General features: G+C 32.6%; 2 protein-coding genes across 5 annotated transcripts; one reads left to right on the plus strand and one right to left on the minus strand.

The window, feature by feature from the left end:
• Positions 1-220: 220 nt before the first annotated feature.
• Positions 221-6,143, plus strand: LOC130804128 (uncharacterized). Of its 3 annotated transcripts, XM_057668461.1 has the most exons (6): positions 221-581; positions 1,037-1,081; positions 1,209-1,493; positions 1,825-2,012; positions 5,304-5,371; positions 5,840-6,143. In XM_057668461.1, exons 1-6 carry the CDS (start codon positions 368-370, stop codon positions 5,859-5,861), a joined length of 822 nt encoding a protein of 273 aa, XP_057524444.1. In that variant the 5' UTR covers positions 221-367; the 3' UTR covers positions 5,862-6,143. The 3 variants fall into 3 exon arrangements, with proteins under 3 accessions (XP_057524444.1, XP_057524443.1, XP_057524442.1); XM_057668460.1 differs by lacking the exon at positions 5,304-5,371 and having other exon boundaries at positions 223-581; positions 1,828-2,012; XM_057668459.1 differs by lacking the exon at positions 5,304-5,371 and having other exon boundaries at positions 226-581.
• A 282-nt stretch (positions 6,144-6,425) lies between these two features.
• On the minus strand, positions 6,426-14,179 carry LOC130804126 (uncharacterized). 2 transcript variants are annotated; one of them, XM_057668458.1, is made up of 13 exons: positions 13,675-14,077; positions 11,230-11,327; positions 11,057-11,143; positions 10,756-10,921; positions 10,128-10,646; positions 9,222-9,367; positions 8,947-9,144; positions 8,780-8,870; positions 8,544-8,712; positions 8,027-8,134; positions 7,800-7,896; positions 7,067-7,230; positions 6,426-6,777 (listed from the first exon to the last, which is right to left on the minus strand). In XM_057668458.1, the coding sequence occupies exons 1-12, from the start codon at positions 13,837-13,839 to the stop codon at positions 7,119-7,121; spliced, it is 1,956 nt and encodes a 651-aa protein (XP_057524441.1). In that variant the 5' UTR covers positions 13,840-14,077; the 3' UTR covers positions 6,426-6,777; positions 7,067-7,118. The 2 variants fall into 2 exon arrangements, with proteins under 2 accessions (XP_057524441.1, XP_057524440.1); XM_057668457.1 differs by having other exon boundaries at positions 6,427-6,780; positions 13,675-14,179.
• Between the last annotated feature and the right edge of the window lie 804 nt (positions 14,180-14,983).

Consider the following 14,983-nt stretch of genomic DNA (forward strand, 5'->3'; position numbering starts at 1 on the left):
AGTATTTTTGATCTTTGTATCCAATGTCTATGTTGGAATATCAAAGAGACTAATGTTATATAGTTAAAAGACATTCTATATAGTTTTTGTGTTCTAAAGTAGTTGCATTCGATTTAGCAACTATAAATATAACGAAGATGTACCATTATGAATCTATGATCATCATTGTCACTTTCAAAAGGACCATTATTTTTGAACCCAATGCAATTTCCCATGGAAAAACCGCCTTTTAGTAGCTGGACAAAAGTAAAATTGAGGAGGATTCTCTTATATTATCCTACACATTCACTCCCTTTATTGTTTCCTCATACACTACACTACACTACACACACCAACGCAAATAAACACTGAACTAAAAACCCCAAACATGGAAAGCACTCCTCTAGGCTCCGAACACCATAAGGACCAAGATTTTAACCTAAAAGACTGGCATCTTCGAGCGCGAATCAGCCTAGACAATACGAGCTCAAGAAGGTATTCGGCTTCCTATATTCAAAGCTTTCGAGAGGAATCAAGGTCATCTTTTACGTCCAATTTCACCATCTCTAGCACCGCCTCCTCCCCCGGCTATCAAATCAAAGGTAACTTACAAATTAATTACAAAACTACACATCAATCGATACTATATCAATTACGACTTTGTATATCATTTTTTTCTAATTAACAATAAATCAGATTTTCATTATTAAGAATAACTTTAATTAAAAATCGACTTTAAAGTTTACAATAATTTCTAAGTAATTAGTTGGATAATGTATCATAAGGCATCGACCTGCAACTTAACTTGACAATAACTACGAGAGTTTTTTGGATTAGAAGTGTGGATACAATATATGCTTATTGATGAGAGATAAATGAGATTCGAACCCCTGATCATTTATTATGTTAGCTTCCGTTTTTTTATCAAAGAACTTCAAACCCATTAATATTAATATAGACTAGGATCATTTAAGATTATAATATATATAAAAAAAATACATCTTTTTAAAGATGGGATTGTAAATTGATAACCATTGTACTTGATTGTTGTATGCAGATGAGATTGACCCTTCAACGTATTCATTCACCACAGCACTCAAAGGTACATAAATTCTCCAAATTTATTTTCCATCCCTAAGCTACACAATTAATTACTCCAATATGATTATACATAACATAATAATTTACTGATATTAATTAATTAAAATTAATTTAATTTTGAAAAATAGCATTACAAGCAAAATCAGGATACGTATGGGAATGTTTATCACCAGAAGGGTTTGTATTAAATTCAAAATGGGATGAAGCAGAAAGATATATACGCGATCCAATATCAGGAGAAGTTCCTATGGAATGTTTATCTGCCAAAACGCTTAATGGGAGGTCGTTTCGAAGTTACATGGCTAGTAGAGTTACCATGTCTGCCCCTCTTGTTTATTCTATTATTAATAGTAAGCCACCTCCTGTGGCTCTTGTTAAACAACAACTTCTTAAACTTCCTTCTCTTGGACAAGGTAAGTAATTATCAAATTTTTGATACATAAAAAGAATGGTATTAATCATCAGACTTATTTATTTGCTGAAAATAAATTCACTTTTTATTCTCAAATAATATTTATCGCCTATTGCGTGTATCCGCTGAAAATGTAATCAGCCTAGCTAGATAAAGAAAGATATAGATTTTCGGAAATTAAAAGTGAAGATTATATTGGATATATTGTATTTTTAGCAGATACGTGTAATATATGAGATTATTTAAAAATCGTTTAAGGATGAGTTTATTTTTGGAGCATACTAGTTATGTTTTGGGTGATTAAATTTTTATTTTATTTTTTGGGTTGAAAGAAGAGAAGAAAATAGTTGGATGTAAGATAAGAGATGTGGGAACACAAAGTAGCCTAATTACAGAAGACAGTTCAAGTAGTCCAAGTCCTACATTATTATCAACTCCTTCAATTAAAGAGAGAATGATTAAATGTTGTGATCAAACTCAAAATTCAACCTCTACTGTTAAGTTGAATCCTAAACAAGTGGTATGTTATACTCCCCCTCTTATTTGCATTATATTCACTTTACCTCTTACAAGTTACAATATAAAGTGTGACAATGTATTTTATGCTAGTTATAATTAATTTTTATTTTTGGGTTTGAAATTAATAATAAATTATAATAAAAGTAGGCCAAATTAAATATATTTGCAAGTGAGATAATTGTCTCTTCAACAGAGTTGTGTCTATTTTTGAAAGAGGAGCGAGTCTCTCTATCTTTTGTTCTATTCTCAAGTCCTTGAATTTTTTAAGTTGTGTTTCTTTCGTAGACTAATTCATTAACATACCCCCAACGACTTTTATTAACACCATGACAACAAGCCCTTATATATTGCAGCTCATTTTATTGCTTTATTTTTTAATCTCAACTATTAAAATTTTTTATCTTCAACAGTGATCAAATCTTATATTTGTCTAAAAATGTAAGTGATTAAATTTTTATATAATCACTAATAATCCAAATAAATAAATATTTTTATGTATGTTATAGTTTGTATCTTATCTCAGATAAAGCAAACACTAAAAAACATTAAAACTAACACAACAATAGACTCATTTTAAAAATTCAAACATGAACATGCTATAGTTAGCCCTAATTCTTATTTTAATTTTATGTTGATGTTTTATGTATAGGCTTACTCGTCTGCTTTTAAGGTTGTCATTAATAAAAAATATTTTCAAATCATTTAGATATTTAATTTTTATGATCACCATCTCTCAAAAACTAAAAAATTAAGCAAATTAAATAAATTATTTTTTTCCTTAAAAGTGGCATGATTCAAGAGCAAGAACTAAGAGTTCCTCTTAATTATTCTCTCATGCCCATCTTTGATAGGGAAGTGTCCTTAAATCTTAAGGTGTACTCATGACTCAAGTAGAACAGTGCCCTTAATAAAATGGGGACCTTATACTACTTGGAATTTGGTCCACAACACTGTGCTACTTCCTCCATTTTTTTTATTTTTCAATTTGGATTTTTCACACATATTAAGGAAGATAAAATCTTTGGGTTGTAGTGAGTATTATTTTAATTAAATAGTAGTGTGAAATGATGATTGTATTGAAAGTATGAGGTTATAGTGGGTATTATTTTAATTAAATAGTAGTGTGAAGTAATGATTGTATTGAAAGTATGAGAGCGAAAATAATTATAAATAAAACAAAAGGGATACATTAAAAGAAAAGGGGGGTTTTAAGGGGTAAAAGTGGGATAAAATCTTTCTAAAAATAGAAAGTATTCTAAAGTGGAAGAACTTTTAAAACTACCCGTTATAATAATGTAGAAGATAAAAAAAAATGAAAGGGATTAACTTACAAGGTGCTTGCAAACTGTTAAATATCCCCACCTTAAGAGAAACATACACATACTTGATTCAAATGTTCATATAAATTGTTAATAAGTTTAACATGAATGATTTGCCTATCTAGAGTTAGAGTTAATAAAGAAGAAAATTCCTATTTTGGTGCTTATTGAAAATTTTTTTCCAAAATAGTGCTTATGTAAGTAAGGTTTAACACTAAACTACTTTATTCTTGGTTTGGAACTTTCAAATCTTAATGTGAGCTTAAACAATTATTGAAATATTTTTTTGAGAGATTGAAGAATATTTAAAAGTATCTTCGATTTGCGATGAAAAAAAGTAAAAATTGCTTCTCTTCATATTTCTATAGCTAGCCACAAATACTTGATGCATTTGAGACTTGGATCAATCTGAGTAAACTAACAGTAAAAACTAAAGAAGAAAAGCAATAATGAACATTTGGATATAAAATTATTATTGGACGTTGATTTATTTTTAGAAAAATTGCTAATAACAATTTTAACTATGTCTCGTCAATTCAAAAAAATTCTTAGTATTGGTAAACTCAAAATTATCCTTATAATTGGTGCACCCTTCTCATAAAGTAGATAAATTATAATTGATATTTTTGTCAGATTTTCCTTGTTTTTATTGGGAATAATTTTTTTTAATAAAGTAGATAAATATGTGAACTGTTTAACGTCGTCCTATATATTTCACCCATGCAATCCTAATTTTTCTTTTCTAAATTCCCCTAACCCATTTAATTAAATCATATTTTTAGACATATATAAAGGAGAAAGCTAACTTTTAATTCTTTGTTGCGATTTTGTATCTATATTATTGTATCATAATTGATCTTATGTATCACATGTAATATGATGTATAAACTAGTTATTTTGTCGGTCTAATTTTTATGTTTGAAGTTTCCAAATCAAATTCAGATAAATTTGGTTAAATTTCTTTCCTCTATAAAAAATTATTTTACAAAATAATTTTTAGTGAAGACTAGAGAATATATTGTTTTATTTTTTAATTCTACTTAGACCTAGTATTCTTTTGGTTCACAATAAGCTTGGAAGACTCCAAACCAAAATTAAAATAGGTTAGTAATAAATTGGATGAGTGGAAGGAAGCTTTACAAGGTAAAGGGTTACGCATTAGTCGTACGAAGACCGAGTATTTGCGCTGTGACTTTAGTGAGACATCACCGGTAGGAGAACCAGAGGTGTACATTGACGAAGTAGTTGTTAAAAGTACGACCAAGTAAAAATATTTGGGATCGATCATTCAAAGGGTTGGGAAGATTGACGGAGAAGTAAATCATTGTATACAAACGGGTTGGCTCAAGTGGCGAGCAGCCACCACGATGCTATGTGATAGGAAAGTCCCAAGCAAGGTAAAAAGAAAATTTTACCGGGCGGGTAATCAGACATGTCCTACTTTATGGAAGCGAATGTTGGCCTGTAAAGAAGATTTTTGAACATAAGATGGGAGTTACAGAAATGCATATGGTGAGGTGGATGTGTGGGCACACATTGATGGATCGTATTAGAAACCAAGAGTTTAGGGACAAACTAGGGGTAACCCCTATTTATGGAAAAATGCGCGAAAATAGATTGAGGTAGTTTGGACATGTGCAGAGAAAGACTTTCGCATCCCCTGTGAGGAGGGTAGAAAGCATTACAGTAGAGGGTAAGAGAGTTCGAGGAAGATCCAGGAAAACTTGAAAAGAGCAAATAAAAGTTGACTTACATGAGTTAAACCTCTCTGAGGGTCTGACTAGGGATAGGGATAGTTGGAGGCGACATATCCATGTTTTAGACTACTGATTGTCTTCTTAGACTACCTTTTGGTGTTTTTGTCATCTTGCATCTCTCATTTCTTTTATTATTAGTTTTGTTCTCTTTTATTTTGTAGTTGGTTCTACTTCTTTATTTTACTTATATGCATTTTTTTTATCTTTCCCGTGTAGCTACGTCTCCTATCTTTCTTATCTTTTTCAAGCCGAGAGACTCCTTTTGATCGCGCTCTCCTTTATGGGTATGAGTTGCCGCCGTCCTTCCCTCCCCAGACCCTGTTCCATAGTTCTTCTATTAGTGGGATACAATGGGTAGGATAATGACATAAACACCATATTTTCTTTTTCAACTCCATTTAGGCAAATCATTCGTTTAACATGTACTAAAAAAAATTCAAATAAAAGGTTAAAAATTACGACTAGACGTTAAATGTATTATAAATTTCTAAAAGATATAAAAAGTTGATAATTAGTATGTAAAAATATATTAAGATCTCACGTATTTTCATACAAATTAATAAAAAAATTTATAATTAAATTTATTTTTGAACAATAACAAAGGGAGTACTATTTTACGTCTCATGGATATATGCTTACAATATATTTATATTTAATTTTTTCTTAATAATTAATATTTCTATAAAAGCCTGTAACTTAGGGGGTGCAATTGACAGAAAAAGCTAATAAATTGTTATTTTTTCTTTTTTTAGTGTAATATGCAGGTGGGAGTGAAAATAACAAGAGCGGAAGAAGAAACAAAAAGAACAAAAGAAAATGGGCACAAGAACAAGAAGAAATTAGGGCAACTTTGTATTTGCAGACAAATTAATGGGTGCTTACCATTATCATCATGGAGCTGCTTTTGGAACCATTATAAGAAAAGTGAGAAAATAATTAATTAAATTGTACTTTTATTAAAATTAATTTATTTCTCTTTCTATGAAAGAAGTAAGATTAAAGTACATATATATGATTTAAGAGAATAATAACTATTTATTATCTCAATTTCAACAAGTAGTTTTGACTTAGATAAATTTAAAAGGATCATATGTAAATATAAGTAATGTTGGGCAATAACTAAAAGCTAATTAGAGTGACTAATTTTATCAGTTGATTGTATCAAATGATTGGCTAACTAATTTTGAACAAACAAATTTTTTTAATTTGTAACACACCTTAAAGTTTAAACAAGCATTCCTGGTCAGAAATTGACACACGATGAACAGTAGCAAAATAAAGAATTTATATTTTCATAATTTTTTTAATTGAATTCTTTAACCAATATATAAGAAATGACTCGATAAAACATGTAACACTAACAATTTGTGTATGGTAATTTTTGATGCAAAATGTATGGTGCCAAGAAATAGCTTGAAGTTGATTCATACAAGTTTCAAAGATTCATACATACATCATTAGTTGGGAAACCTTCCCACACAATTCTAAGCCTCAGAAAACCTACACAAAAACTGGCTGTGTAACTTACAATCATACGAAAACGCTAAACTAAATCCTAACGTTGTAACACCCCGCTAAGCATTACAATTTACGATTAGCGATTTGCAATCTTCGACTAAAAACAGCGATTTACAACTAAGAATCAACAATTAGAAGTCATCCCAAAATAGTGTTGATCATCATCAGCTACCTGCTGAATTTTATACAAGTCACATCAGCAGAGTATTGAGAAGGGTTTGAAGGTTGAAAACTGTATGAAAACCGGATCCTTTACAGTTACTGAACCATCTAACTACCAAGGAATCAGAAGAAGGTTTAGGACGTAACTTTCGTTCTTAATCAAATAATTGTTCATCTCTTATATCAGTTAGAAGATGGTACGGTCCAAACCCAATTTGACTATTCAAACAACAAAATTGAATTACTTTTTTTAAGCTTTTTCGAATCAAGGCTTAATAAAAGGGAAATGGTTTACTTACAGAGGAATAATGGAGCAAGATGTAGGAGTAAGACCAGAATGCATCTCGGATATTATGTTTTGCAGATGTTTGAATCATCGTCGGAGCTTAAGCCTATGTCGAGGTTTGAATAGCTCTTCGTCTTTCTTTTACTTAAGTGTTTAATACGGTTGTGCCGGTTAAGCCTGCAGTCATATTGAGTAAGAGGCATAATCATACAACATAATCATGCTTCATGCAGTCATATTGATTAGAAGTTAATCACAACATAATCATACCCGTATCTATACCCATATCCGCCCACTACACACCAAATTCATACACATACTCGCCCTACCTAGGTTGATGCAATGCAAAAACCGCAAAATTTGAAGTTGGCATCAAATTTAGACCTTGAAGTGGAATGGCACTTATTTAGAAACACAATTGCTTAATTGAAATACTAGATAAGACGAAGGATCCTATAGTACGGAACTTAGCATGCTTGCACTCTTCAAGCGCATCCACCTTTAGAAGCCAAGAAATGGGAGTGGCGGAAGGGTAAAAAAAAATCCCCGACCCCAAAGACCCAAACCAAAAAATCGAAAATGTGACCTATTGATCTCAAGGTAGGATTCCGGTACTAGACCAAGCTACGTTGCTTGTCTACTTAACATGCTTACTTAGACTCGAGAGTACTAGAAAGAAACTGCATATGAGATAACACATTTTGGTAGAGTGCTTTTGATGTAGTAAGCAAAAAGGCAAGTTTTACCTTACAGAAGAAATATATGATTCGACCACTTTAATATCTTCACCATTAAAAGTAGACCATTTATCCTTATAGTCAATTTGTTCTGGAGCTCCAAAATCTGCAAATCAAACGATGTTCAGCAGTCAGCTTGGATCCGAACTAAACATTCACGACAATTAACAAGTACTATATGGAAAAGGCAACGAAGATTTTATGGTAAGAATACAAATTCTCAGTAGTAAAACAACCTTGAAGTAGTATGTCCGAGTCGCCATAGCATTTTAGTCTCCAGAAAGCACGACCATTGTCGTCTATAAACACTGGCTCTGTCCTCACAGCATCTGATCTTTGTCTCTCTACATACAATATTGTCACCAGATTACGTGTTATCATGTATCCAATTGATAATCATGATCAAATCCAAATTTTTGCAATGCAAGTGATTCAAACACAAATAACTTCTAAATGAAGAACTCGTAAAAGCCTAAAGGTTGAAGTATAGAAAACAACCGGGAATTCTAATGACGGATAACTTAACGAACAGAAATTTATCATCTAAAGACCATAATTGTAAAGCAACCAATGCAGTGATTTTGAGATCTCGATGATAGAAATATCAAAGTAGATCTATTGTCTATGATAAGACCAAAAAAAGTCATAATATCTACGAGAAAGGAGTTCCAATTTCCAGCATAAAAGCTATGGGACATAAATTAAGCAGTTACAAGCTTAGATATAGAGATGGGCAAAGCGGAAAAGACATACTTTTAGGCATCAATTCCATAGCCTCCAATAACTCTGCACGTGCACGCTCAGTTTCCGATCTTATTTTCGAGATGATAGCATCATGTTCGGAGATGGTAAGAGGTACACCATTTTTCGCAATAACAGCTTTAGCAATTTTCTCTTGCAGCTTGTGTTTTACCTGCTTTTCCTGCAGACGTTCCAGAGTTTAGTACAATTCACTCAGCAGCTATTATCATTAAGTTGCCAATAGATACCTTTTCCTTGGCTGCATTAAGACTAGACTTTGCTTCCTTTTCGGTTTCAATAAGCTTCAAATTTTGTTCTTCTATCCAATTTCTCATATCTCTAGAGAGGTGAAGATACATTAGTTAGTAATCTTTTATTAGAAAGTATTGGAATATAAATAACTTACTCTACTTACTTGGTAGAAAGTGATTCGTCACAGAGAAAGCACAGAAGTTTGAGCTTCTGTGAGGTTTCTAACATCTCATATCCATCAGATCCTTTGTTAAGGCAATGCTCCGGGAAATCCTCCAATTCAAGCTCAGATTCATCGAGGCATCTTTTGAGGGAATTTATCCAAGAATCTTTACCATTTAATGGGTTTAAGTTAACTGATCTGCAGAGAAAGAAGGAAGGTTAACTAATTACTCGGGCAAAGGACTTGATTGGCAATATTGAGATGAAAATTCTTACTCTTCCTCTTCATCCGCATCCTTCAGGATAAAAGACAATAACTGGGTTAGAAACTGGACAGCAGAAGAACATTTTCCTCTGCGTTTCCGTCCACACACTATGTCTCGCAATACAGATTCAGCCTGTCCTTTCCTGATGTCCAAAACCTAGGCCAAAATGCAGGGAGAATAAGCAGTGAACAATGTCTATCAGAATCATGTGCACTTATTTATATGAAGTTACAAATGATGTTTGCTATCAAGAGTCATTCAGAAACAATCTCTTTTTTCTCCAATAAAGGTGAGGTTGCTTACGTCTGACCTTCCAAACCTCACCTAGGTGGGAGCCACTAATGGCATTGTAGTAATGGAAAGATGGGACAATGTTTATCAGAACTTTTCAACATGTTGTAAACGTTAAAAATTACTATAATTATCACTTTGAGCCCAAACCCTCATCCAAACACAGAAGAGACATGTGAAAGAAGCACAAGAAGAAACAGATAAGTTCACATAATAAGAGCATGTACAACCGAAGACACTTTTGGTGGACGCAAACTATGAAGAAAAAGAAGGCTTGCCAATGACACAGATCAACAAATGCACCTACACTGTTGGTCAATCATAAGCAATTTAGAATCTTATTTGTCATATAATCTAGGGACTAGGATAACTTCAACATAAATGTGTTAACAAAAGATCCAAAGCAGTGCAACTTAATTCGACAGTTCGCTTTTTGAGTTTGCGATTTGCTCAAAATGACCCTAAAATATCCCAAAACTGACCGCAATCCTTTTTTTATTCACGATTCACATTAGTGAATCATGTGACAGTGATTCGAAGCAACAATTTTAGTACTTATACATAGCAAACAGCAGAAAGTAATCATTTCATCAACACAGAATGCCAGAAATTTTGCATAAGTTACCTCCCCAAAAGTAGAGCAGAATTCCAGAAATTGCAAAGCATGTCCAGAATCCTCAGGAAGTAAGTCAATACTGGCAACATTATTCAGCATATTGTTAGGGGGCAAGACAACATTCACAACAGTATGATCAGTCATTTTGCAAGCCTTCACTTTTGGCTCGGCTTGAACTATAATCTTTCTCTCCTTAGTATCTTTTGTGGAATTCTCGTGGACTTCTTGGGGAGCATTGATTTTCCTAGGACTGCTCTTCACAATATTCTGGCTATTGTCAACTTCTTGCTTTTTAGTTACTTCTTGGGGTATGTTGAATTTTCTTGGACTTCTTCTAAGAGAAATCTTCTCAATATTTTTTCTGGGGCTACACACACCATTTTCTTTAGCAACTTCAACCTTTTCCTTGATCTCTTTCACTACTTCTTTCTTGGCTTTTTTTATCTTATTGCCATCAAGGCTTGAAGCTGGAGAATTGGAATCTAGGTTCTCTTTCCCTCTTTTCTTCGGAGAAACCACAGCACATCCCTGCCAACAATGTGTTCACAGCATAAGAAAACAGGTCTCAAGTTAGAGTCCACAACAGTTGTACAATCTCATTTAACTATAGAATGTCAAAAATGGTCATCGAATCCACCTCAGTTAATGATGTTGATTTCATTGAAGAAGCCGCCTTGTTTTTAACAATCAACTCCTGACATACATCAGGACCCTTGACATGCAACAACTCTGAAACAGAGGAAAATCCAGTTGCCTTTGCTGTGTGGCTGAGAATACCAGTAGGCTTCTGATCCTTTTTCTTCCTGTCATGAGTTGCAAATATAGAAGTTCACATAACCGGTACTGCCTCAAGACACATAAGGCAGGTGTTGATGAATATCAATGCAGTAAACAACAAATACCCTGGTTCCCAAGAATGAACATCGGTAAAAATTTACCTGCAACAACTGCAGTTACATATGTCTCTGCATTTAGGACAGTTCCAATCACCAAGAGCTTCCATCTCTTCTGCTTTCTCTCCATATCTAATTAACAAAAAAAATACACGAAATTAACATACAGTAACCGACATGCTTACCTCAATTCCTTTAATAGTGGTTGACAATCATACCTATTTAGGAGGCACTTATGGCAGAATTTTATAGTGCACTGCTTGTTCCCCTTCATGTTCATGCAACCAGCAGTGAAGTCCATGGTTTTTTGGCGGCACTTCAAAAACAATTACACCATTTATTGGAACGGTCACAACAAGAAGAAACCAATGTATGCAAACTCTCAATTTATACATAAACTTAGTGTCATAGATAACTTCTGTAGATCCAATTACCTTTAAAACATTTGAGGTGTTCATTTTAATTTATGTCGGAATCAAGAGAAAGAGGAAGCCATTGTGAGAACTCTCCATTGATACAAAGATTTAAAATCAAACTATCACCTAGAGGTCAGTTACTCGTAAAACCACTTGAATATTTCTATTGCGAGTCCCACACATTGAGTTAAACATCATACGCATCAATAGTAGACAACCAATAGTAAACAATGTTAGCAATCCATAAGCCAACATATGAACTTCTCTTACATTTAAGAAAAATTACAAATCTCCCAAGTCACAAGCTATAACTTTGCAGTTAGCACCATAGGATTTCTTAACCTACCCAAAGATGCACATTTTCATTTCATCTCCCAAAACTTGCTTAATATCTAATGCATTATTTAAGAACCTCAATTATTTTATCAACTCAACATAAACGTGCAACATGATAATCATAAGAACTTTTTTGACATAGATAGGACACTGAGGGGCAAAACTATGTGTTGACAAAGATTAGACAATGCCCACCCAAAAACATTAGTAAAAAAAGGTATTATACAAAGAATAAACAGCCCAAAAATCATTTTAAACATTATAAAATTGTTCAAATTTTTTACAATTTTGACAATTTTCAAGCCCTGACCTAAACTGCGAAGCAGACAACATTCCATGAGCATGAAGAAAGAGAAGAAATGAAACATGGTGAAAATAGGACTGTTCAGCCAAGCAGAGATCTGGATCAAGTGAGTAGCATTACGTGAAGCTGGCAGAAGGTTTTAGGAACTCTTGCTCGATCAAGAAAGTGGTTGCATCGATCGAGCAAGCTATTGGAAGCTTGATTTTTGTGCTATTATAAGCGGTTGTATTCTAATCTAGTGATTGAATATATTAGCTTGATGGCAGTTGAAAATGATGAGAATCCCAATACATATATGCATTTAGCCATTTATGGTCAAAGACAAGTAAAAAGTTCAATTTAGCTATTGAAATTTTAAACAATTCAAGTAATCATTCACAAAAGAAAAATTGGAAATGTAGTAGAATATATGTTAGATCCGTTCATGAATACAAACATTTGCATTTCTGTTAGCTATCACCTACTAATTGTTTTATTAGGGAAGTTAGTAACTAATTAAACTAAAAATAGTTTATAAAATGTTACTTAAGGGCCTATATAGGATTTTTCGCTCAGGGCCTCTAGAATGTTTAAGACAACAATGCTCAATATACGTTACATACCTTCCTAAGTCTATAGAGGTAGAAAAGTGCAAGAAAACTTGTGTGGTTAAGCCTTGTAAGAGAAGTTTTCTTATAGTTTGAGAGAAACTGCATTGGAGTTCTAGTAAGCTTTAGAGAGTGAGCTTGTGTAGGTGTTTTCTTATTGTAATCAAAAAATACAAATCTTTGTTTATGAGAAGGGTACCTTAAGGCATCATTAAAATCTTGTATTTTTGGTCTTGTTCTTGCATTGTGTTGCTTTGAGTGTTGGTTATTTTTCTCTTGTTTTTTCATCTTTTTCTCTTCCTTTTTTAGTCCAAACTCACAACAAATAAAAAACACTAAACAAGGTATTGTCTAAGTTAGAGGCTTGGAGCAATATTGTTTACCCAAATAAGGTCCTAGGTAATCTATCTTCCTTAAACCTACACTACCATAGATGATATATACATAAAAAAAATTAAATAAAAAAAAAGTTGAACAAAGTCACTTAAAATTCAAAATCAAATGTCAACAATTTTCTTTTTTATCATTTACTCAAATGCTAGTCAACTCAAAAACCCTAATTCAAATGTAGGTTAAGCAAAGTAATTTAAAATTCAAAATCTAATGTCTACGATTTTCCTTTTATCACTTGCGCAAATGCACGCTAACTCAAAAACCCTAATTCAAATGTAGATTAAACAAAGTAATTTCTTCAAAATCAAATGTTTACGCTTTTCTTTTTAATCGTTTACTCAAAAGCTAGTTAACTCAAAAACCCTAATTCAAATGTAGGTCAAAGTTTTGAACAAGAACTCAAAAACCCTAATCCAAATGTAGCTTAAGCAAAGTCCCACAAAATAACTGAAAAATTAATATCAAATGTCTACGATTTTCCTTTTCATCACTTACTCAAACTGAAGTTAACTCATAAACCCTAATACAAATATATGTTAAACAAAATGCCACCAAATCAAATCTAGGTCAAACCATACCCATCAACCAAAAACCAACTCAACAAAAAAATATGGAATTGATTCATACCTGATGGCAAGTTTTACCATTCTGAGGATCATAAATCCTTCCACCAACAACCCTAATTCCAGGATCTTTACTCCTCTTCAACTTCTTCTGAAGTTCCTCTTTCTGGGTTTCCATTTCCTTCTTTTTTTCAGTAGCAGTAGCAACTGGAGTTGTAGAAACTGCCATTTTTGTGGGTTCTGCAGAAAAGTTGACGTTGAGAAGAGAAGAAATGCTGAGAGATTTGTTGTATACTTGTATTGTATATTTACTGACAAATTTGATGATGGGTTCAATTTAAAGGCGGGATTTTTCAATTGTTCGGGGAAATTTGGAGGTGATTATGGCGCCAAATTGAATTTTGGTGTGTGTTTCAATTTGGGGCATGGTACCCAAATTGCGTTCTTTTAGAATTTTAATATTATTATTAATGTCTTGAATTCTTGATATGGGTCCAGTGCTCGCTCGACTCCATAAAATGTAGGGCTCTCATATTCGTTGTAATTTTTTCCCTTGTGTTGTGTTGTTACCTATTATAAATCGAATTTCCAAAAATACTTTTGATTTATTCAATATTTTTATCTCTTTAATTTCTCTCTAAAAAAAATATATTTGGTTTAATTTAATATCGAAACAATATGAATGATTAGTTTGATCCAAAATTACTAGGTAAGCATCGGTATCAAGTTTTCAGTTAATTTCGTTTTGTGATTTTTTTTGGAAAAAAAAAAACAATCTTGTGATACTCTGAATTGAGCTTAAAACAAAAATTGATAAACTACTCATCTTAACAAGGTTCATCTTCTTTAAGTGTGCTTAGTAAGGAACAATTTTATGATGGATACATTTTTCGAAAGTTTTTTCCTAATGCACACAAATGAGGCCAAAGTGCATTGAAAATGTTTGTGTTGGTTTATGGGGCTAGTCTACAACATTTATAGATATTCACTAGTAGTCCAATAGAATCAGGGTGTTACAAGTGAAATCAAAACAATTTCGGGATTGTAGCTGATAGTTTGTTTAGTGCACCTAATGGGGAAAAAAATCATAAAACTAACGTGAAAATCAAACTAAAGTCCGAACGTGACAAAAGATACTTACTATACTCAACTCAAAAAAAAAACAATCTCTATTTCAAATATTCTTAAAGGGTCATGAGATCGTGGATCTGTTTATTGATTGAATTGAGTATTCCGTCATTAGAGATCACACACTAAAGACTAAAGTTGCTTATATTCGAAATTTTGACTTTGGATTATAGGCATAATTTACTCATCTTGTTTGAAATGTATATGGTACGTTAAGTATATGCTATGTTGTCATCCAGCTCTTA

The sequence above is a fragment of the Amaranthus tricolor genome, chromosome 17 (genome assembly GCF_026212465.1).
Source record: "Amaranthus tricolor cultivar Red isolate AtriRed21 chromosome 17, ASM2621246v1, whole genome shotgun sequence".
NCBI lineage: Eukaryota > Viridiplantae > Streptophyta > Magnoliopsida > Caryophyllales > Amaranthaceae > Amaranthus > Amaranthus tricolor.